Source organism: Hippoglossus stenolepis, chromosome 19 (genome assembly GCF_022539355.2).
Source record: "Hippoglossus stenolepis isolate QCI-W04-F060 chromosome 19, HSTE1.2, whole genome shotgun sequence".
NCBI classification, from domain to species: domain Eukaryota; kingdom Metazoa; phylum Chordata; class Actinopteri; order Pleuronectiformes; family Pleuronectidae; genus Hippoglossus; species Hippoglossus stenolepis.
Genome location: NC_061501.1, coordinates 2079341 through 2102284, shown reverse-complemented (window position 1 = coordinate 2102284; position 22944 = coordinate 2079341). Strand labels below are relative to the sequence as shown.

Sequence of the window (22944 nt, the reverse complement as noted above, 5' to 3'; positions counted from 1 at the left end):
AAAAAAGTATTTGGGTCTGATGATGATATTGTGAACTTTAAATTCAATCAGCTTGTTGTTCACTGGACAGATGTGACTGAGAAGAAATCAGACGAGCGTGTGATGATTTACATCAGTTCCGGATTGTGTCAGGAGAATTAAACAGCTGTTCTGTGGGAGTGCTATACTTTAAATGTTGCTGCCACAAAGAATTGTGGGGCGGCATTTTCTCCTTTCCTTTCATAAAGGATGGTTTCCTGTGCTAAAGGAGATAAGTTAGGAAGCACTGAAGCTCCTTTCTTTATCATTTAGAGAATTTGAATTAGGATTGATTCTAATAACTGAACCTGGAAGTTTCCTTTTATGACAGCATAGCAGTTTATCATGTTGCAAAGAGAAGCAAATGGATTTAGAGTAATAACAAGAACATGTCATGAAATAACAGGATAAAATGACCATTCATCATCATAAAACTCAATCTGACAACAAAATAAAAATATGTTAGGCTATTTTATATCTTAAAGTGATTGTTGTTTTATAGCCTGATTAAGAAGAAGTCATCTAGGCAACAATAAGCTGCTGAAAAATTACACATTTTCTTTGATATTATTATTTTATATAAAAAACACCCATAAATGCTAAAATATTTTTTTCCTTTTAAAATGCTAAACTTGTGAATTTTGAATGTTTACTTTCAGTGTTATGTATAGAAAAAATGTACACTGCACACCGTAACAAGAAAACCTACCTTAACGGAAAATACCAAAATTCCTTATTGATATATTGTTCAGTGTTGATCTGTAGATGAAGGAGGAAGTGTTGTCAGAGGAATCGAAAAATACAGGTCCTGTAGTGGGGTTAGGCTGACATCTTGTGACTGGAGATGGAACTACAACTATATTGTGCAACATACTGTATGTGGAAAAAAAAGTGCAAAGCAAGGCAAAAAAAAAATAGCGCTTGAAAAATATGCAATAGATCAACGTCAATATATTAAATGGTCATTTGAGTACAAGTGGTACTGAACGGGTATTAAAATAGTGAAATGTGAAAGGTGCAGATAAAGTTTTAGAACCTCCTAAACCAAACACATTCACGTGTTTCATTCCTGCAGGTACCAGAACATCCAGAGGACGATGGCCACAGAGGAGGAGGGAGGCAGTCAGAGGTTGGAGAGGAGCAGCAGCACAGAGACTGATTCTGACTCTGCTCAGACAGGTACACCACCGATCCTCCTCACATGTTAAAGTCCCGTTGTCTACGCAACATACCAACTGCACTGAGAGATCATTTGTGGGACTGTTGATTTGTTTTGAGTATATACAGATAATTAATCATAAATCAATTAAAAAATGAAATATTGCTATTGTCTGTCTGCAGGCCCCGCCTCCCCTGTCAATCACCAGAAGATCAGCCATCTCATCCAATCACCTGCTGTCAAGTTCATCACACACCCGGAATTCTTCACTATGTTGCATAGTAACTATGTGAGTAGTAAACACACACACACACAACCATTCTTGTACTTCTATCTTAGTGAGGACACTCATCCTAAGCCTCACCTTAAAGCAGCTCTTAAGCCTTAAATAGTCCAAAATGGTTTGTCACTGAAGTGCAATGAATCCTGGGATAGGTCGGCCAGGGAAGTATCCGCCCCCATGGAGCCTTTTTTTCCTGGAGATGGAATGACGCATTTGTCGGCCACTTTGGAGACAGCCTAGTCCACACAATGATCTGCACACAACATATACAAGACAAAGCTAGATAAGTCTCTGCATACTAACATGCTGCAATGTTAGCAGCATGTAGCATGTGTCTGTTGGTTGCTCTGAAATAAAATACTGTTTAATATTGTGCCAAACAAAAGTGTAACGAACAAAAGTTGCGTAGTCAGTGTGACATTGAGGAAACCTTCTTGGGTAGATACTCGCACCATCTTTCCAAGTAAATCTCACAAAGTAAACCTGTTTTCCAGGCAGCCTACAGGATGTTCACCAGCAGCAGCTGCGTAAAGCACATGATCCTGAAGGTGCGCCGCGATGCCAGGAACTTTGAGCGGTACCAACACAACCGGGACCTGGTGGTTTTCCTCAACAAGTTCGCAGACATGCAGATGGAGCTGCCGAGGGGCTGGGAGATCAAGACCGACCCCCAGGGCAAGGTATCACATTGCACACAGTGTAGAAGACGTTTGAATTGATCCGCAGGAGGGGATGGGAGGTTGATGCCTGATCGTCAGCAGTGCGTCACACTGGGTGAAGCTAACGAAGCGAAACAGATCAAGGACAGAACACTTGACTGATACTCGTGTTCAGCTGTTTCTCTGTGATGCTTTAAGCTGCATAACCACCAGAGAACGTCAGTTACTACACAGTCCACAGTCTATCATGTGCAGCCGAAATTACAGACCACAATGTGAATCCAGCAACATGCACTCTCCAATGGAATGTACTGGTGATGGTCCTTATATTAGAGGATAATATTGTAGTTTTTGGGTCATCCTTTTGTCCTTTAGTCATAATAATTTGCATATGGAGAGGTAATTTGAAAATCTATATTTTCCTTCACCTACTGTAATTAAATCATTCCAATCCATATGTTTCCCCCGGCTCCTCAGTCTTTCTTCGTGGACCACAACAGTCGAGCAACGACCTTCATAGACCCTCGGATCCCTCTGCAGAACGGCCGGCTGCCGGGCCACCTCGCCCACAGGCAGCACCTACAGAGACTACGCAGCTACAGCGCAGGGGAGGTACGTACACGTCAACTTCATACAGTCTGCCTATGGCCTGTCTTGTGTTAAAGAGCAGCACTGTTCAAGTAGTTGGAGATGCAGCTTGAAATTCTGTCGGAAAAAAATGTTTGCTGGTGAACATTTTACTGCACCTTTGTGATTGGGATGCTTTAAAAATATCTTCGGGTTGCTGCTGTTCTAGGTTGGCTGTCGTGCCGTCATTCCAAAAAAAAAAAGAAGAAAAGTCTTAAACCATCAATGTGTTCGCCTTTCTCTCGATAATTTCTTTCCCAACTTCCCCAACCTGTCCGTGACTCTCAGCTCCACTCTGGATTTTCCGAGTCTCCAATCAAAGCTTGCTCAATGTGGCTCTTCACCTTTTCATCTTAATATTCCTAGGAAATATTAATAATGTTCTTCAAACCCTGGCATCCAGGGAAGATTTATTTGCAGGACTAAAGTGTAGCCAGAGAACCACCAGTGCTAATCTGCTCCATTGTTCATAAAGGTAGTGTTAGGGGAGCAGTTATGTTAAGTGTGGCGCCAATGACTCATGATTTATGGTTTGCAAAAAACACACCTGAACTCAAAAATGACAAAAGATTATTAAACGGTTTAACTCCACAATTTAGTACGACACACTTTTCACTTGTTTTCAGTAATGGTTTTCTGTATAATGTAGCAAGTGTTTAGAAACCAATCTAGAAAGGTCCTTTACACAGACTTTAGTCCTGCTACTGATATCAGATAGCATTGCTAATCTGCTCACAGCTCATGAGGAAACTAAAGAAGAAATTACACACTTAATTTTAGATCCAATGAGGCTGTCATTTTCTATGATGTCCATCACAACTGTCCATTAATCCACTTAGAAATCGTATACATCGACTTGAACAGGTAGATGTTGACACCTGCCCGGCTCTGGGCCAACCGCACATCCACTGGTGTCCACTGGCTGCTGGGTCATCAGCTAACCAGATGTTCATAGATCTTATCCCTGAATATCTCCTTGTGCCGGGGAAGTGAACGGGGGGCCTCTCTTAATTGCTTAATGTAATTGTTGTGCATTTGACAATAAACTCTTGAATCTTGACACTCAGAGCAGCTAAACTTTCTCAGGATCTGCTCGCTCCTCAAATCTTGTCCGGCCTTCTTAGCCATAGCCAAACGCTGGCCTTCTCTGCCTCTTCGGAGAACTCCCTAGTGGCTCTGTGTAGCTCCTTGCCCTGTAGTCTAAGGTCTCAGAGCGGGTGTAATGTTGAGCTACCAACAAAGCCTCTTGTACCGATCTCCACCGGACAGAGTTTTCTGTTCCATCCACCTTCCCTGCACTCTGGTCTGCATCTTTTGCCCTCTTCATTTATGGGCTACCTCCAACCCCTCCTCTTATGGCACTGTCAGCTCCACCAGGACCAGAGCACCCCATGTAAAAGAGATGCTCCTTATAACTGACTTGAGAATCATAATGTTTTTTTATGTATATCACAAAATCTATGGCAACATGAAACTTTCTGTTCACATCCCCAAACATCACTGTGGGTGAAGCGGGGAGGTGGTGTGCTCTGTGACTCTATTTGACCACCTTCTGTTTCCTGTTCCTGTTTGTCCTCAGGCCTCCGATGTGTCCAGGAGTCGGGTGGCTTCTCTGATGGCCCGGCCAGGAAACAGCCTGGTAGCCGCCATAAGAAGCCAGCATCACACTGACCCACAACTGACCCCTCCAAGTAGGCACTGTCATAACACGCCATTATTAATCTGGATCATTGTGACTATTCTTTCTGAGGACTTTTTTATATTCAGGCTGTGTTGACGTCTCTGTCTCTCTCTCACTTCTCAGCTTACAATGACAAGATCGTCGCATTCCTCCGACAGCCAAACATTTTTGACATGTTGCAGGATCGACAGCCCAGCCTGAGCAGAAACCACGCACTGAGGTGAGAACTGACTCAGAAATAATGACGTGTTGGATTTATATTCAATGTCCATATCTATGTAGTGAGGAATTCCTCCACCACAACACTTTCCCCAAAGAGAAACACATGTATCTAAAGAGAATGTGATTCTTCCAGTCCACTTTTAGAGAACCAATTATTTCCTCTGTGTTTGCTCAGGCTGTGTTCATTGCTGTGCAGTGAATAAAAAGTGCATTATTACTGCTGCTCCTCTGTCATTCAGTCATCATATTGTGGCCAAGACAATTGACAATGACAAGATTACCACAATATCCATAGAAGGTTTTAACAATAATGATACAAATTGTCATTCAGTTAATCAATTTTGTTAGGCTTATTTCATTTTAGATATTTTTAATTATGCTAAATATACTCATAAACTAGGGTTATGAAGATAGATGATGATCTCTGTGAATAAAGGTGGTCCGTACTGTAATGTACTAAATTATCATTGTTATTCACAGTAGCATTGAATTAGATTTCATTGAGTTTTTCAGTCTAAGTCTGCATAACCAACACTTGAGGCAAAAACAGGTTCACATCACAACACAGACACACACAGACACACACTCACACATACACCTCTGACTGCCCTGCTTGTGTGGAGGTGCCCTGCTGATGCAGATATGGAGAGGAGGAGGTCAGAACATATCAGTTTCTGAGTCTGTCTGTGTTTCCTTTCTCGTGATTGTAAATAAAACCTTCAGAGAGAGACAGAGAGAGCTGCAGCCATAGTGTCTAGGTTAGAAATAATGTTAAAAAATCGGTTATTTACACAGTAGTAGTAGAAGGTGTATTATTAACATAAAATCTGTAATTCATATTTATATATTACAATTATAATTATCGTTTACTGGTATATTGTGACACCCCTAGTATGCACCTAATGAAATGAATGCAGCTTTGCTTGCAACAAACTACATGGCTTCTCCAACTGTTTAAGACTTTGTATAATTTTAAAAACCTGTAGTTTGTTTCATTTTGTCAAGATAAAGGAAATAATGATGAGGCTAAATTTTTGGAGACAATAGTCTGACCGATTGTCGCCATTCAGACAAGTCATGTAGTGTAAACATGGCATAAGACCTCATAAGATACTCTTTGTCTAGTCAACCCTCAAGGTGCTTTTAAGGCCTTTTCAGAGCTGTACTTAGTGTGCTGTGGTCTAAATCATTTGAGGAGTTCGTTTTTTTCCATTTTTCTGAGTTGGTTTCTTTTCAAACAGAAAAAAATCAAGCCAACAGAAATGCATCGCTTCACTCATGAATGCACTGTTCACACATTCAGACCTGAAGGTTTCCCCAGAACAACTACACTTTTGTCTGTTCGTCACTGGAGCAAATTTCCTGCCTGGTTTTTCCTGCCAGTCAACGATCCAACCACAGAGCCTCTCTAACCTTTGGCCAGTGCTGCCCACAAAATGAATATAAACACATCGGTCGCTGAGTTTCATTTCTGAAGTGTACTTCAGGGATCTTTTTAAAATACCTTTGCAAATGAAATGTGCCAGGCTTGAAGGGTTATGCTGCATTGATGTCATGGAAGAATAATGGTCAGTATGATTTGACAGTTCACACCGACAGTGGAGGCATGACTGTGCTCTCTAATCTACTGGAAATAAAGACTGAGGATGATTAAACCTTCATTAATTCAATTTAAATTGACTTCCATGAGTATGGTTACATCAAAAAGTCAGCGAGCGTGGGTCGCAGTACCTCAAATGTTTACCGGTATGAACAAGAGATTGAATTGGACTCTTGTTTTGTCGATTGTTCAGGGAGAAGATCCACTACATTCGGACAGAGGGGACCCAGGGGGTGGAGAAGCTGTCATGTGATGCCGACCTGGTCATTCTGTTGAGGTAAAGAACCTCATCGACTTCAACTTAAACCAGTATCAACCTAACATCTTGTTTCTTCACAGTATTATCTTCACGAATGACTGAAATAACACCTTCAACGTACACTCGGACTCTATGTGCTGTCTGATCTGCTGTTCTGTCTGTTGTTTGTGCAGTTTATGTGAAGAGGACATCATGTCCTATGTTCCACCTCACCCCATCCACCCCGGCTTCAGCTTCTCTCCTCGCTGCTCTCCCGTCTCCTCACCACAGAACTCTCCCGGTAGGTGGACAGTTACAAATATCTTAAGTTCACAGGTGTCAAGCACATACTCACTATTGACTGGTGTGATTGTAAAACAGGCTGTAGATTGTATTGCACTTGGTATTATAAATGTCTTTAAAAGGCCTAATATGAGTTAGTGAACTTCCAGAAGAGAGTACAGCACAAATGTGTTTTCACTGTCACCACAGCTTTCTTTGTTGAGAAATATATTTTGGTTTCATACTATACATGCAGAAAATATAATAGATTTACTTCGTAGAGCAGTTTGAATCAGTTTAAATCAGTGGATAGCTGAAAGGACATGAAGACACATCCTTCACCTACTGTGACGCTGATACACTCTTGAGGCCTGTTGACAGTGCGAGATGCTTTCTACTCTAGTTTACTATTTGAGTTCACACACAGAAACCCCACAATAACAATCACTGCTGTTTGACCGAGCGTGCTGTGCTGCGTTAGAGTCCAATTATGTTATCATAATGAGCCCCACTATTGGGCCACAAGTGTGTGTTTGTGTGTGTGTGTGCGTGTATCTGTGTGTTTGTGTATATTCCATTGATGGAAGGTTCTATAAAGGGAAATTGGGTCACAGCAGGGAATCCTGGCTCGTAATTTTGTGCGTCATTCGTTAGTTGTATATTGCCTCTGTTGAAACATGACCTGGAAACAGAGTAAGAAGTGTTGAGCTGAACTGCTCCATATCAATCAGTCTCACTGGGAGAAAGATCCATCATCGGGTCAGTCCATTTCGTATTGACTTTTGAAATATGAAAGGCAATGGAAAGATCCGGACCAGGCTTAAAACCTTAAACCCGTCACCATGACTACATGATCAGCCGTTTCAGACCTTGGTCTACCATGACACCCCTTGGATTATTTGCTCCGCAATTTATATTAGATTGATGCAAGTCTGACTTGAAATAGGAAGAATGGCACCACTTTCATTCCCACTCGAATGCCTGTTCCTTCACTATGGAACTTTGGTGAAGGGTTACAATCTCCAGTGAGAGTTGCCTGATCAGCTGTGGCCTAAATGACCAGAATCAGACCCATGAGTTCATGAGTAATCTCGAAGTGTAGATCAGTTAAAATGACTAAGAAGTCTGTAATGCTTTGTCTATTATCATGAATGTGTACAATGGGTGTTCCACAAGGCTCCCATTAGGTCCCCTTTTATTTGATCGATATATTAATGATCTTCCTGATAATATCAGTTGTGTTTCAATGCAGTGGGACTACACAGTCAGAGCTGCTGTCAACAGAATCATAGGCTTTGTTTTGTCTCTACATGAATACCATTTAATCCCTCTGACCATGTGTGGCTGCTGAGGGTGCTGTTGTGCAGTAGAAGTTATATAGTGTTGCTTTAATAAAAGATTAAGACAATGCTTTCCTTGTGCAAAACAAATTGATCGAGTCTTGATCTGAGGGTCTGTCTTCTATGTTAGAGTGAGATAATCCAGGGTTTCAACAGGTGTTTATGTGATTTGTGTATTTCTGTTCACACTGATCTATGTGTACAGTAATTATTCTAACAGAAAATGATTCAACACAGTTGGTCTGTTCAGCTTTTAAACTGGCTGATGTCCGCTGAGTGTCAGGACATACTCTGCTGCAGTTGCTGTACACTGAGAAAAGCCAGCCTGTTTTTGTATGGCATCATAAAAAACAATTTTATGTTAAAGTTAATTTTAAGTTAATTTTAATATATTTACAATGGTCAAAATCTAATGTTTTTGTATGTATATTCAGCTCTTTACATCTATATTCATTAAATATTCAGCACAAGGAGGCTTTATCATTTCAACCTCCAATATTTTACATTAGAAATATTATAATAAGTCAAGTAATATTAAAATATTAGTTGTATAAATTAATGAAATAATTTCAATCTGTGTGTGTGTGTGTGTGTGTGCAGGCTTACAGAGGGCCAGGGCTCCAGCTCCGTACCGCAGAGACTTTGAAGCCAAACTGAGAAACTTCTACAGGAAATTAGAAGCAAAGGGCTACGGCCAAGGACCGGGCAAAATTAAGTAAGACTTGTTGTAAATTACACACATGAAAGAAGTTATTACACCATCAAAGCTGAATAACTGACAGCGATAATACTGCTTTATCAAGTACTCCCATTAAACTATAACACTTACAGCAGATGTCATGACCTGGTTAATGGGATTAGAAAAACTACATTATCCTCTGACAGCGATTTTATTAGTACTCTAATCTGCTCCCAAATGTATGATAACAATCCTCATCCACATTCTGTACATCTATAAAACCCTTTGATATATTTTTTACAATATTTTATACATCTATCACATGAGTTATTTGTCAGAGTTATTTGTCAGTTGGTCGTTGGTGCCATAGATACAGTGCCACAACATGTGGGTTTCAATTTAAACTGAAATACTTCATTTAAATAACCACCAGAATTCCTGGCTCTGTAGAAATGGAATTGAAACGGAATTTTAACATAAAGTACATGATATAATTGATAAATTCAATTGTTAAATAAGTAATAAATGAAAAATCCAACTTATTGAAATATTTTATAGACTTCTCTTTTGGTGTGTGGTCAGACGTTTTGATGTGGTTGTATAGAGGGAACTTGTAACCCTTAATGTTTTTAAAGTACATGTAGTTCTAGTGTGATGTGTGGCCTGTTGGGGTTGTTGCAGGTTGCTGATCAGGAGAGAACACCTACTGGAAGGAACCTTTAACCAGGTGATGGCGTACTCCCGCAAAGAGCTGCAGCGGAACAAACTCTACGTCGCCTTCCTGGGGGAGGAGGGGTGAGACACGCACACATACACATGACCAGTGATGCAACAGCTAAATGTATTGTGCTGCTGTGAGTTACGTGGTCACAAGTCCACATTTTTGTGATGATAGACATTTTCAGACATGCACTCCGGAGAAAGTCTGGAGTCTGTCACACAGATATTTGTGTTCTCACATGCAGCCCCTCCGGAGAATGTCCAGAAGTACTCTGAAGTTCAGTGTATGCTGAAAGCAGCTTTGGAGACTCCACTGTGTCAGAGAAGCATAAATAAATAGACACAAATCAGACAGAGGCACTACTCACTCACAAAACTTGATACACAAACTAATACACAAAGGAAGAAATCCGTTTATCCGATGGTTTCTATTTAATGCAGGACAACAAGGAGCCAAACTATAGAGAACAGATAAACTCACACATGCACAAGCTACGCAACAAATGAAAGATTAAACACTACCTGTTAGGCCACACTGATCACTAGTATGTTTAACTACACAACATACATATCTGCTGACTCTAAGAAATGTTAACACATTTACAACAATAAGGAATGAAGGAGATTAGAGAGAAGAATGAAAGGCATGTTTACAAGGTATTGCCCCATGACTGCAGTTAAGCTGTGTGTAAGGATCAGGAGTAGAAGAGTTAATGTCGGGCAAATCATTTCTCAGCTTGGGATTGGCCTATTTCCAATGTTGATGCTGTTCCAAACTACTTTATTTTGTCCATATTCACTTGAACAAGGGTTGTTTTGCACATTTCACTTTTAGCATCAGATTCAACTTTGTTTACCAACCAGAGAACGTCCATATTAGTCCATCAAGCTTCTATTGTAATTGATTGGCCGGTCATACAATGTTTCTGTGGTTGGTCTTTTAATAGATTAGGCAAGAGATCATTATTTAAACTAAGAAAATATTCTTGAATATTAATTACTATAGTTTTCTCCTTCATCAGTGAGTGAGTTTTAGTGAAAAAGGCTTTGAGAATTATTGCTTTGAGAAATATGAAATGTCAGAGCAAAAACCATCGTAAAGCATCACCAACTGCTGCTGTGGAAATTGTGTATTCAGTTTTTTTTAATCAAAATTATACTCTTGGTGGGGTGTAAAACATTATGAAACATAATGGCATAAAGGCTATATTGTCAGTTTCGTGTCCAAATGTTCTATGAACTAAATATATAAAAATGCCTCCTCCTGTCTTCCCACCTCTCCAGGTTAGATTACAGCGGCCCATCCAGAGAGTTCTTCTTCCTCTTGTCTCAGGAGTTGTTTAATCCGTATTACGGACTGTTTGAATACTCAGCCAATGACACTTATACTGTTCAGATCAGCCCCATGTCGGCGTTTGTCGAGAACCATCTGGAATGGTGAGCAGCCAAGTACACACACACACACACACACACACACACACACACACACACACACACACACACACACACACACACACACACACACACACGTGACTGAAATGTTTTTCATCTGTGGTGATAAAAGTATATTGTTTTAATGTTTGATGGTTAAGTTATGGTTTCACTATTAATGAAATGTGCAATGATTCCAATGGATGATGCAACTGTTCTTCTTTACCTGTGAGAGAGAAATGTTTGGAAGTGTGATGGATTATTACCCTCATGTCACACATTACTGATTGCATGCACATTTCTGTGTGTGTGTGTGTGTGTGTGTGTGTGTGTGTGTGTGTGTGTGTGTGTTTGTCCAGGTTCCGTTTCAGCGGTCGTATCCTGGGCCTGGCTTTGATTCATCAGTACCTGCTGGATGCTTTCTTCACCAGACCTTTCTACAAGGCCCTGCTCAGACTGTTAGTAACACTCACACAACCGCACGCACACACACACGCACACACACACACACACACACACACACACACACACACACACACACACACACACACACACACACACACACACACACACACACACACACACACACACACACACACACACACACACAGACACAGACAATAAATACATTACTTGGTAATAGATTACACTGAAATATAGGAGTGAGACAAATGATTGAACATCTGCAGGTTCCTTTTCTGGATCAAGTTTGTGTGAACTTGACCACTATGGTGACACAATTTATTTGTGTTCGCTCCAGTTGCAATCTAAAGCTTTTTGAATTTACAACAGCCTCTGACTCTCATGTCAGTAATGGCTGAGGCTCATGGTTAATGAGGTATTTAGATAATGACCATGTCAATGCTAGAAAAAATAACAAATTAATGAAAAAAGTTAAAATAATTAAAACTGATGAACCTATTAGATCATGGACCTATTGTGTTTTTACATTATTCAGAAAAAAACAGTTTTTCTGTGTTTGGGAATATTAACAATATCTTACAAGATTTCAACATAAATTCGCAGTGGTGGAAATACTTCTCCCGCCTCACAACTCTATTAAGATTCATTTGTGTCATCTGCTACAGTCTGAAGTGTCTCATCTTAAAAACAGTTCTGTGTAAAATGGCACTGATTTAAAACATGTAAACAATTTGCATAATTTCATTCAGCTAGATTGAACTTCTCCCCAGATTGCACAATCTATTATGGATCTTGCCCATTATTTTTAACATGCTCCAGCAAACAGCTTGGTCGATGAGCACGCTGTACCAGTGTGTACAAAGTAGTTTTGTGCGTCACATGTGTGTTTGTGTCCCACAGGCCGACAGACTTGTCTGATCTGGAGTATCTGGACGAGGAGTTCCACCAGTCTCTGCAATGGATGAAAGACAACGACATCACCGACATCCTGGACCTCACCTTCACCGTCAACGAGGAAGTCTTTGGCCAGGTCAGCTCTGGTGTTTGTGTGTTGTGCAGCGCTTGACACAACATCGCTCAAAACCCTGCCTTATGTGCATATGATCTGTTCTGCATGTAGCTCTCTCGTTTCTTCATGATAGTGCTGTTTTACATGTATTTATCCTGAGTAGCAAATATATATATTTCACTATACCACTATGATAACTCACCTGTCAACTCAACCCCTGCTGTGTTGCTAGGTAACGGAACGGGAGTTGAAGTCAGGCGGCTCCAACCTGCAGGTGACGGAGAAGAACAAGAAGGATTACATCGAGCGAATGGCCAAGTGGAGAGTGGAGAGAGGGGTGGTGCAGCAGACTGAGGCCATGGTCAGAGGCTTCTATGAGGTAAACAACTCTCAGATGTCGAGAACGGCATGAAATGAGTTTACAAACACTGAAAGACAAAGATTAGTTTGGAAACTATGTTCTCTCATTTATTAAAACGGCAATAAGATCCAAGGCCAACTGGTGCCAGCTCGATGAATCAGTTTTTGAAACAAATTCCAACAAAATAAGCCCTGCTGTGTAATATTTTTAGTTCATTTAGAACTGTCCTATGACTATATCACTTTAACACGTGCACATGAATGCAACCACACACTGAAACGTGTACCTGTCCACCTCCCAGGTGGTTGACTCCAGGCTGGTGTCCGTATTCGATGCACGGGAGCTGGAGCTGGTTATTGCCGGGACAGTTGAGATCGACCTCGGTGATTGGAGAAGCAACACAGAGTACAGAGGAGGTGTGTATGTGTGTGTGTGACAACAGAAACAATTCTTTCAATTTCTGTAGTGTCACAAAATTCTTTTTTATGCCAATTTTTTTCTAATTTTGGATGGAGCTCTGCATTTTTCCACACAACAAGGATGTAGTCAGGAAGTTTGCGTGAAAGTAACACAAGCAAGCATGCAGGAGAGTGAGTGTGATTCTGAACAATAGGTCGACTTTGACCAGCAAAGACAAAACAGGACCTTGTAGATATAGTTAAGTTATTAAAAAGTCTGACCAGAAAACCACACTTTTACCACCTACAGAAGAATCATCTCAAACATTACAGAGAGAGTCTACGGTCGAGAGACACGATAGGACAATCGAGAGCTAAAAGCAAACCCCAGACTCAGAGGTCACATGACGTTTTTGCTTGTGACAAGTGGTAAAGAATCTCAAAAACAAAAGGAAAAGTCACAGCTTAACATCTGCAAAGACAGGACCAGAGTTTGGTCCCAAGGTTTGATTATCACATGACAATATGAATTGTCATCAGTATATAAAACCACACGGACTTATCAAACACCCTTTACTCCTGGTATTAATATTAAAATCCGTATGCATCACTTCGATCAGGTGCAAGGTTCCTGAAAGGCCTGACTGCATCTGAAGCTGGATTTGAGTCTCAGCCAGTTGTTGATGTAGTGTGTTTGGTAAATGGTCTGTATTTATATAGAGCTTTTCTCCTCTGGATGACCACTCAAAGTGTTTTCCATTACAGTTTGTGCCATTTACCCATTCACACGCACATTCATACTGTATCTATGTGCAGCACTTTCTCTAACACGCATCAATCAGACACTGCCCAAGGACACTTGGATGAGTGTGGAGTCAGCAAGTAGCCATTTAGCTTAGCTTCACTGTACAGATGTGTTACCCATGTGAATCTTCTCATCTTACTCTCAACAAGACCCACAATGTCCTAAAACGTCAAACTATATTATGAAGTCAGCTCTCCTGTAAAGATATAGTAGTGAAGTGTCCCAGTCTCTAGTATATTCTGAACCAACCTCTGCAAAACTGGTCAACAACAGCAGCTTAGTTTGAATTAAGTTTGTGAAATGTCTGGATTGAGTTTTTCAAAAACTAGAGTAATTGGATGCAACTGTAGTGAGGAGAGCAAATGTTTTTATCATGTAGCAACTTGTCGGGGGAAAAGTCAATGTTAACTTCCTGACTCCCCCTAACCAGGTTACCATGATGGTCACATCGTGATGCGCTGGTTCTGGGCCGCCGTGGAGCGCTTCAACAATGAGCAGCGCCTGCGCCTGCTGCAGTTCGTCACGGGGACGTCCAGCGTGCCCTATGAAGGCTTTGCCGCCCTGCGGGGATCCAACGGCCTGCGACGCTTCTGCATCGAGAAGTGGGGCAAAGTCACATCACTACCCAGGTATCTAACTTTGGTTCCTACAAAGAAGGGCTGCACGATATTAGGAAAACATGCGATATGCGATAACGTTGTTAAATGGTGCGATGAGGAAATGACTTGCGATAAATAAACAAATGCTTAAGTATATGGAGGACAGAAACAAATATGAAAAAAATAAGAAGAAAACAAATATCTGTGGATAAATAAATTGGTGCCTACATGTAGAAGACACCGACAAAGATGTCAGGAGAGCCTGATGGGTGATAAGAGCCGACGCTGGTGTTGATTTTTTGTAAACGAAAACATACGATCTCTATGTTACATCCTGCCTCCACATGCTGCGCCACCCCTCACCTTAGCATTCTGGAGATTCTGTGTTGTTGTGAACGCGTCTGAGCTGAGAATCTCCTGCTGCGCTGCATGTGTGAAAGACAACCTCAGCAGGAAGTCTGGACCCAATTCTCCGGACATCCTCTGGAGGTCATGTCTAAAAAACGGCTCTATATTACTTATTGTCAATATTAACAAAGAATCCAACAATAAACTGACAGATTATTATCTAAAATGCATTAAAGGACATCAATGAGCTACACTGTTTGGACTTTTGTCCCCAAAGGTCCTGTGCTGTGTTTTTTTGACACTTTGGACCACAGCTTGTTCCCTTGACTCAAACATTCAGGGAAACTGATGAAATAATAAGACTGCACTAGCACTTTTGTGTTTGGTATACAGTACTGCATTACTGGCACTTGGAGCTTTATATAAATGCTCTGGCATTGCCCATATCAGTACACAAACAATGCACCGACTCAGCAGAAGAGCTGTTTTGTTTTTTTCCCCTCCTCTGCAGTGTAAGTAGATGTGATATTGTTCGAGGCGTGTTCCTCTGACCTTACTGCAGGGCATTCATTAGGTAAACAGCAGTTAAAATGTGAGAGCGCTCAGCAGAAAGAGAGAGCTGGGCTCACGTTTCACTGCAGAGAAGTGCCACAGTCTGAACGTGTGGCGAGCGGACTGGCATGTTAATGACATTTCTAACACACACCACAGATGCAACACTGAAAAGATCTAAAAGAACACTAATATCTCCGGATGGAAAAGAGGACCCAGACACGAAGACTTTGAATTTGGAAAGACGAGATTCAAGAGTTTTTGGTGATGTGGGCAAATGTGGTGTAAACAAAGACATATGATCTCCGCAGAGGAATTAATACATCATGTCCTGTCTCCTGCATTCTGCACCACCCCTCACCACAACACTCCAGAGATTTATGTGTTGTTATGAAAGCATCTGAGTGGAGAATCTCCTGCTGGGTTCTTAATATGTGGAAGACAAAGACAAAAAAAGTCAAATAAATTATTACATCATCTTTTTCTTTCACATTAAAAAAGGAATTAATGAGAAAACCTAATACAAAGCTTGATTAGTTCGGTCTTTGCTTTGCTTGGTCTAGTGTGACCAGTACCTTATGCTGGTTAATATTATTGAGCCATGTTAGATTATACTGTTTTGAAATAACCTATTTGCAAATCGAAAAACTACAAATGTTTGCACCTGTACATTGGATACATCAGATTTGAATAAGTTAAATTATGATTTGAGCTCCAGGTTTTCCCTTCAAAGCCATGACTCTGTACCCCTCTCTCTCTCTTTCTCTCTCTCTCTCTCTCTCTCTCTCTTTCTTAGGGCTCATACCTGTTTTAACCGCCTGGACCTGCCTCCATACCCTTCATACACCATGCTGTATGAGAAACTGCTAATCGCTGTGGAGGAAACCAGCACATTTGGCCTGGAGTGACACAGACAGAAAATGAAGAATCAACACTGCATCCGTCCGGGTATCACACCTGGCTGGGCCATAATGCGAAGGAAAGGGCTCTGGCTCTGGTGGGCTCATGTGGTACAGATACCTGGATTGTACTGAACAAAGAGGTTTTGGTCATGTGGATGTGTGTATGTCACTGTTACGGTACCATGTGGTGAAATCTTTCACTTAGCTATGCGGATGTTTATGACGGCACCCAGCACTTAGTACACTGCAGAAGGACTAGAGTTATTTTTATATTAATCATTAAGACCGGATAATATGAATCACTGATATGGCGGTACATGTATACACAAAGAAAGGGTATACAAGATGGATTCAAGATCATTTATAGTTGCATGCCCCAAAATGCATAATCCATCCAATGATACAAATATTTATATATAGATCATAACAAAAGCAAATAAAGACAAATGTGTACAAAGTAAGAAAAAACAGTGACATACCTGGTTTGAAATTTTAAAAATATTTAAGTAATAAATCAATAAGTAATAAAAGATAGAAAATGCTTATACAGAAAAATACAAAGAAACAAATGAATCGAATCAGAAAGAAAAATAAAAGGTATAAAGACAAGAGAAGCTTAAATAGAAGCATGTTAGACATCAAATGAGGGTTGGAGAAGTAAAATGACACTTTTACTTGAAAAATGTTGTGTGCTGAGGAAAATTTTTGTTTTGCAAGATTTGCATCCTGTGAATCCTTCAAATGTTGACGTCGAAATTTGTAAATCTTCTTTGTGAATTCAAACTTGAATGCTATTGATGCGTGCAAAGTCCTGCACACAAATTCTCAGGTGGTTTGCTGCTCGAATATAATTCTGATAATTGTAAATTATTTACTCATCCAGCCAGATAATCTATTAATGTTGCTTTAAAAAAGTAGTCCAGAGTATAATGCAGAAGTCTAGCAGCAAAAGGAACAATCATCTTTGGTTTTTAATCTGGAGAGCCAGCAAGGATCTGCACTGTGGCAGGTCAATAGGATCTCAGACTGGGACCCTAAGAAATGCGGGATCAAAGAAATGCAATGTAGCAAGGCCTCAGGTAGAGCTTGACAAACAAATCTATAATTAGAACTAGTGTAAAGATGCTTAAATTATATAGACCTCGTCTGTTTGCTTCATTCTAAGAAGTAGTCACCGCACATTAACTTTAGCAGAAGGCATTTGGAAAACAAACACAAATTATTCAGACCTCTAGAAGGCTAGTGTAACTCTTTCCCTATCCACAAGAATGCAAGGGTCCACTGTGCAGACATCCATGTACCCCCCCAATTTGTTAGCGTTGACTTTTCCATGCTGGTTTTTGGGCCAATACGCTGCAAGGGCACCAATTGCTCATGCACCTATCCAAGCAGATTCCCAATGGACCAGAAATAAGTATAACAACTACGCATTTGTGATGTTTCAGAAAATAAATACAGCCCAAAACAGAACTATAGGATTTGGATAAAATTACCAAAATAATTAGCTTGGAAGGACCACTGGACCACAGAAGGGATACTTCAATGTAGGAAACAGTTAACTCATCAATGCACATTAAGTTATTATCCTCTCAGTTAACCATGGCAAGTCAATGTCAATCATTTGAAAGTCAGTTCTTTTCTTCAGCAAACAACTCAGTATGGAGTGGTGACACTGGAGAAGTGCTGAAAGAAAGAAACAGGAATGGTCTGGCACACTGGAATTAGGAAAAGAGTAATAGAGGAATACTTCATACTACAAACATCCTTCAGTTAGAAATTGCGATACAGAGCACTAACAGCTAATCCAGCTAATGGGTGTGTCACACCCCCTTAAATGGGTGGGTCTTATGGGTAGTTGCAGGCTCCTACTACAATACTTTGTCCACTTCTGATACTCAAGAAGTATTGGTAGGGGCCAGATAGGCCTAGATCTGGACATGCATCTTCCCATTCTCTGTGTCCCAGGGGCACAAATATTTCGGTATCTTTGGACAGGAATAGAAAGAACTTCCAACAGTCTCTCCAAGCCGTCTGGCTCTGCAAGGCTATTAACAGCAGAGACAATGATGTCATGTCTCCTCTTTCAAAGTAGCCATCAATTCCAAGACAAGGGCTTCTGGGATTTCCTCTGTGGAGTGTGGTCACGTTGACCCAGCAAACAGGTAGTTCATGAGTCCTTGACTAAAAATAATGCACATGTCTACTCCAACCGGATGAAGGGGACTTTTTATGAATCCTGTTGGCCAGAACGGTGCTTCATCTGTCAGCATCTCTGGTCCTGCTGTTTGAATGGGAGCTTCTTGTCCTCTTATTCAGGTCTTCCACTGATGAACCTCTCTGTCTGTGTACCATGGTGTTGCTCTGTGCACCGAGCAGGTACTCCAACATCTGAACCTTTACTGTCTCAAACAAGGGGACTAGTGCAAAGCAGCATGTGGGTCTTCAAGGGCTTCATCGGATCGGGATCCTTAACTGAGAAAGCTGTTCTGCTATAAACGTCTCATGTGGACAGGGGCCCTTGGATGAACCAGTGTAATATATGCAATAGTTAATAGACTGCAACATAAGTCTGTTTCACAGTCTGCCATATTCTTTAGGACAGTGACTGACTGCAGTGTTCCCTCCACATTCCTGACCCTCTGTCTACATCTCTTGTCCAGTAATGAAACTGTGCCTCAGTTACTTACTGCCTCATATGTGGCCTGTGATTTTCAGACTTGATACTTCATATCAGACAAGTCCTGAGTTCAGAATTTGCATTGGTTCCTTTTGAAAACTGTTAGCATGTTCCCCTGGTGTTCACATGGCTTTCCTGTCACGCTCGAAACACAACTCTGGTTTGTCAGAAACTCTGACACCCGATTTACACGAATCATCTCCATCCGTCTTCATGCACAGATATTAAATATCTAATATCCCAAAAAAGCTAAGAAAAAATCAACCAGACGCATAACAGCTGGATTGAAATCGGACACATTTTAGCCAGATGTGTAAAAGGTGTAAAAGCTTTAATCTCTCAAAGCCACATACGTTACAGTTTGTCATTGCAACCATTGAATGAGCTGTATAAACTTAAAGGGAAGATCCACTGATTTGAAAACTGACACTGAAGTGTTCTCAGGTGTTGCGTGGTACCACTGCATATGTGAAAACAGTTGTACAAAGCCTTTTCTAATCTCCGGAGTGAGCTGTGTGAAGTCTGATAAATGTCTTCAAGTTGTGTCTCTTGTGTCAGTGTCAGCTGGGTCTGAAGATGACAAGTTGGAAAATGAAAACAATCTGCGCGTGGGAAGTTCAAAAGAAGTGAGTTTACCACTCCCGTGTAGCCCACTCCTCATCTCTGAGGCTTCAGGCTACGTTAGCCTCTATTAGCAAAACAGACTGTTGCAATGAGGAAGAAAGTGGGAAATAAAAAAGACTGATTATATTCATTTGTAGTCCATTAATGCGAGTCGTCCCTGTGTTCTTTAGCTTAAGTTACTTTGGTGCCAAACTCTAACCACACCTTAACCACCCCTATTTGCCATGAGGACAGCCTTTACCAACCTTAAACACAATGTATTTGCGATGCATTTGCAGGATATTGTATAAAGCGAGAATGCTTTTAATTGTTGCCCTCGGATGGAGAAAATGAACATTATCTTAGATTTTAGAGAAACATCCGACAGAGACGGTGTTTTCTGGCAAAGGGGTTAAGTTATGAGTCAAGTGTAAATGGGGCCTAAATTAAGTGATTGGCCACCTGCTGCCCTGTTGTCAACCCATTGCAAGCTGTTAAAGATTCAGCCACCCACCTCCTAATCCTCCATAGAGATTCCAGGCTTTTTTGTTCCCCACATGACGTTATACTATTTCATTTATTATATTGTTAACAGTTGAATTCACAAGATCAATCGAACGATGCTTGATGCGATGCTTGTTGTGTTTTATTCGCTCAATCACTGAGAATAATCAAAATGGGGTAATCGGGGCGCTACAAAAGCAACAGAAATGCAGGATACCATGTTTAATTGTTGCAGTGGGACAGACCACAGTATATGTGAAGAGTAGACATTGTGAGTTTAGGAATAGATTTGATCAGAGTCCGATATAACTGTACTGGCAGTGAGAACATTTGCAACACTGTGGCGAGGCCTTATCCACACATCTCTCCGACCTACAGGACAAGGCTGTGATTATGTTGCATTCCCAGTGTTTTTTTCTACAAATCTTTTGTACTGTTATTTATACTGTATTGTAATTATAAGTGATGGAAAGTCCTGAAGCTTTCCTTGAATGTTTTGTTTGTTTGCTTTTTTTTTTTTATTTCTTTTTTTTTAAAGAAGCATCAGTCCAACAGTTTGCCTTCACTTTCGAAGCCTTTGTGTTTTAATATGTGTCTTTTTAATCATCTATTAAACTAGCTGGTCATCTGCCGCTACATTAAGCGCTGCATTAAGCTACGTTTCCATTCAGTTCACAGTGTCTCGGTTTTTCTAATTACCACTGTCACTGGTGGCATCATCACATTCATTATTAAGGTTCTGTCAATGCCTTCACGGATTTTTCTTCCATGTCATAGCTTATATATATATATAGATATATACATATATAGATAGATCATTTTACTGTACCATGAATTTCAAAGCCAAGTGTATTCAGTAAGTAATCTGCTTCGAGCAATTTTGACAACAAATGAAATGCATCAAAATAAGAGATTTTTGTATGTAATTTGATGTAAAATGTAAAGACAGTGTACATAAGTCTTGCTCTTATTAGGTTTATATGTTGAATACATGCATTGTAGATCTTGAACACTGGTATTTGTTCTGGAACAAGGAAAAACACTCCCATAACACGGATGCATTAGTGCACCAAGTCAAGCTATTAGAGAAATATTTAATTAAGCTTTTGGACAAGTAATAAATCATGGGGCGTCTACAGAGGGGTGAAGTGGTGGCAAATTGTAGCAGCAGTTTGGTATTTGTGTCTGTTGAAGTTATTTATTTGTTCATTTTTATTTTACAAAAGGGAATTTTAGCAAAGGGAATATGTGAATGACTCGATGGATGGTGGCAAATTTACTGGGAAGTGACACTGAAGCATGCATATTTTTGTGTGTGTGTGTGTGTGTGTGTGTGTGTGTGTCCGTGTGTGTGTCTGAGAGCGAGAGAGAAAGAGTGTATTACACATTCTGTATGTACATAATGTTGAATAGTACAGCTCTGTCTGAGAACAGGTTGCTAAATACTCAGGCTGTGCTAATGCTCCACCATACCATACAACTGTTTATGAAGCTCAATAAAAAGGTCACTTTGTTACCTTGCTGCCATTGTGTGTATGTATTGTACAGACTCAAACTCTGTGTGACCGTCAAATAAAATCTCAAGGTTCTTTCTTGACCTTGGAAACAGACAAAACGTTCTCATCACAAGGTTATTGTACTGTCAGCAGGATGACCTTCTAACATTTAGTCCAAAAAGTGTTATCCCATACTAACTTGTCTTCTGCTGGAGCTTTTAGACACATTTTGTGGTCTTGAGCTAATGACATTCGCTCAGCAGTCATCTATAGGTGGGTGCAGTCTCTTAAAGGTTCAGTGTGTACGATTTAGGTGAAAGGGATCTATCGGCAGAAAATTAATATGAAATAATCCTAGTGAGGTTCTCACTAGTGTGTTTCATCTAAATTGTATGTATTGTTTGGTTTTTTTACCCTTGAATGGACCCTGTGTATTGAATTACTTCATATTTACATTTGGAGCAGGTCTTCTCTACAGAGGCCGCCATGTTTTTTACAGTAGTCCAAAATGGACAAACTTAATACCTTTTGAGTTTTTATGACAACTGAAGGCTACCACAGGTTCTCCTTCATGTTTGGAAGGGGAGGGTGAGGTGAGGGGTATTCAGCTGCAATATGCAACTTCACCACTAGATGTCACTAAATTCTACACACTGAACTTTAACTTTTAGGAATAATGTTGCAATAAACTAATATCTTTGTGCTTTACACACAAAGTATGTGGTGTTGTGCTATTTGCCGTAGTCACCAAATACTACATGGGCCACTTCAGGCTCACATCCAGTTCACACTTTGCCCTAGGGACACATTTGTTTTGGGATATTTGGGCCACATTTGCTTTTTTTGCTAGTATTACACATTTTTCCTTTGTCATTTTAATATTGGTTGAACTAACTCTCATGAAGAATGATCTATTACACACACTTGCACCTTGCTACCCATTGGTACAGTACATAAATGGAAGATGCATTGTAGCTAACCAGTAGCATAAGGAACGGTTCTGTAGCTGTCTTATTTAAGCTCTGTCAGACTAGTTATTATTATGAAAATAATTTGATTGATATTTATTGATGTAATAATGTTATTTTTCTTAATATGCGCATGTTGTTTCTTTTTGCATTTGTTTTCTTAAGTTGTAGTGTGTTGAGCTCTCTCGGGCCGTAGAGTTGAGGGCTCCATGATTGCTAACAATATCATTTCATCATACTATTTTTAAGAATATTATATTATTATTTATACTGTTATTCATTTTCATTATTACTTTATAAGTACTCATGTATTCACTTATTGAATGTTTCATTGAGAACAATGCGCCATGCTGTTTGTTT

General features: G+C 40.3%; 1 protein-coding gene across 4 annotated transcripts in view; it reads left to right on the top strand.

Moving 5' to 3' along the window:
• LOC118098903 (E3 ubiquitin-protein ligase HECW1) overlaps positions 1 to 21735 on the top strand; it is a 66377-nt gene extending 44642 nt beyond the window's left edge. For all 4 annotated transcript variants that reach the window (XM_035143156.2, XM_035143154.2, XM_035143157.2 and 1 more), the window contains 17 exons: positions 1094 to 1197; positions 1360 to 1466; positions 1955 to 2140; positions 2597 to 2731; positions 4326 to 4437; positions 4551 to 4647; positions 6443 to 6526; positions 6682 to 6788; positions 8710 to 8824; positions 9470 to 9583; positions 10793 to 10945; positions 11299 to 11397; positions 12263 to 12392; positions 12604 to 12750; positions 13034 to 13148; positions 14366 to 14564; positions 16231 to 21735. In XM_035143156.2, coding sequence (XP_034999047.2) covers positions 1094 to 1197; positions 1360 to 1466; positions 1955 to 2140; positions 2597 to 2731; positions 4326 to 4437; positions 4551 to 4647; positions 6443 to 6526; positions 6682 to 6788; positions 8710 to 8824; positions 9470 to 9583; positions 10793 to 10945; positions 11299 to 11397; positions 12263 to 12392; positions 12604 to 12750; positions 13034 to 13148; positions 14366 to 14564; positions 16231 to 16342 — 2116 coding nt within the window. In that variant the 3' untranslated portion in view covers positions 16343 to 21735. The remainder of the gene's footprint in view (positions 1 to 1093; positions 1198 to 1359; positions 1467 to 1954; positions 2141 to 2596; positions 2732 to 4325; positions 4438 to 4550; positions 4648 to 6442; positions 6527 to 6681; positions 6789 to 8709; positions 8825 to 9469; positions 9584 to 10792; positions 10946 to 11298; positions 11398 to 12262; positions 12393 to 12603; positions 12751 to 13033; positions 13149 to 14365; positions 14565 to 16230) is intronic.
• The last annotated feature ends 1209 nt before the right edge of the window (positions 21736 to 22944 follow it).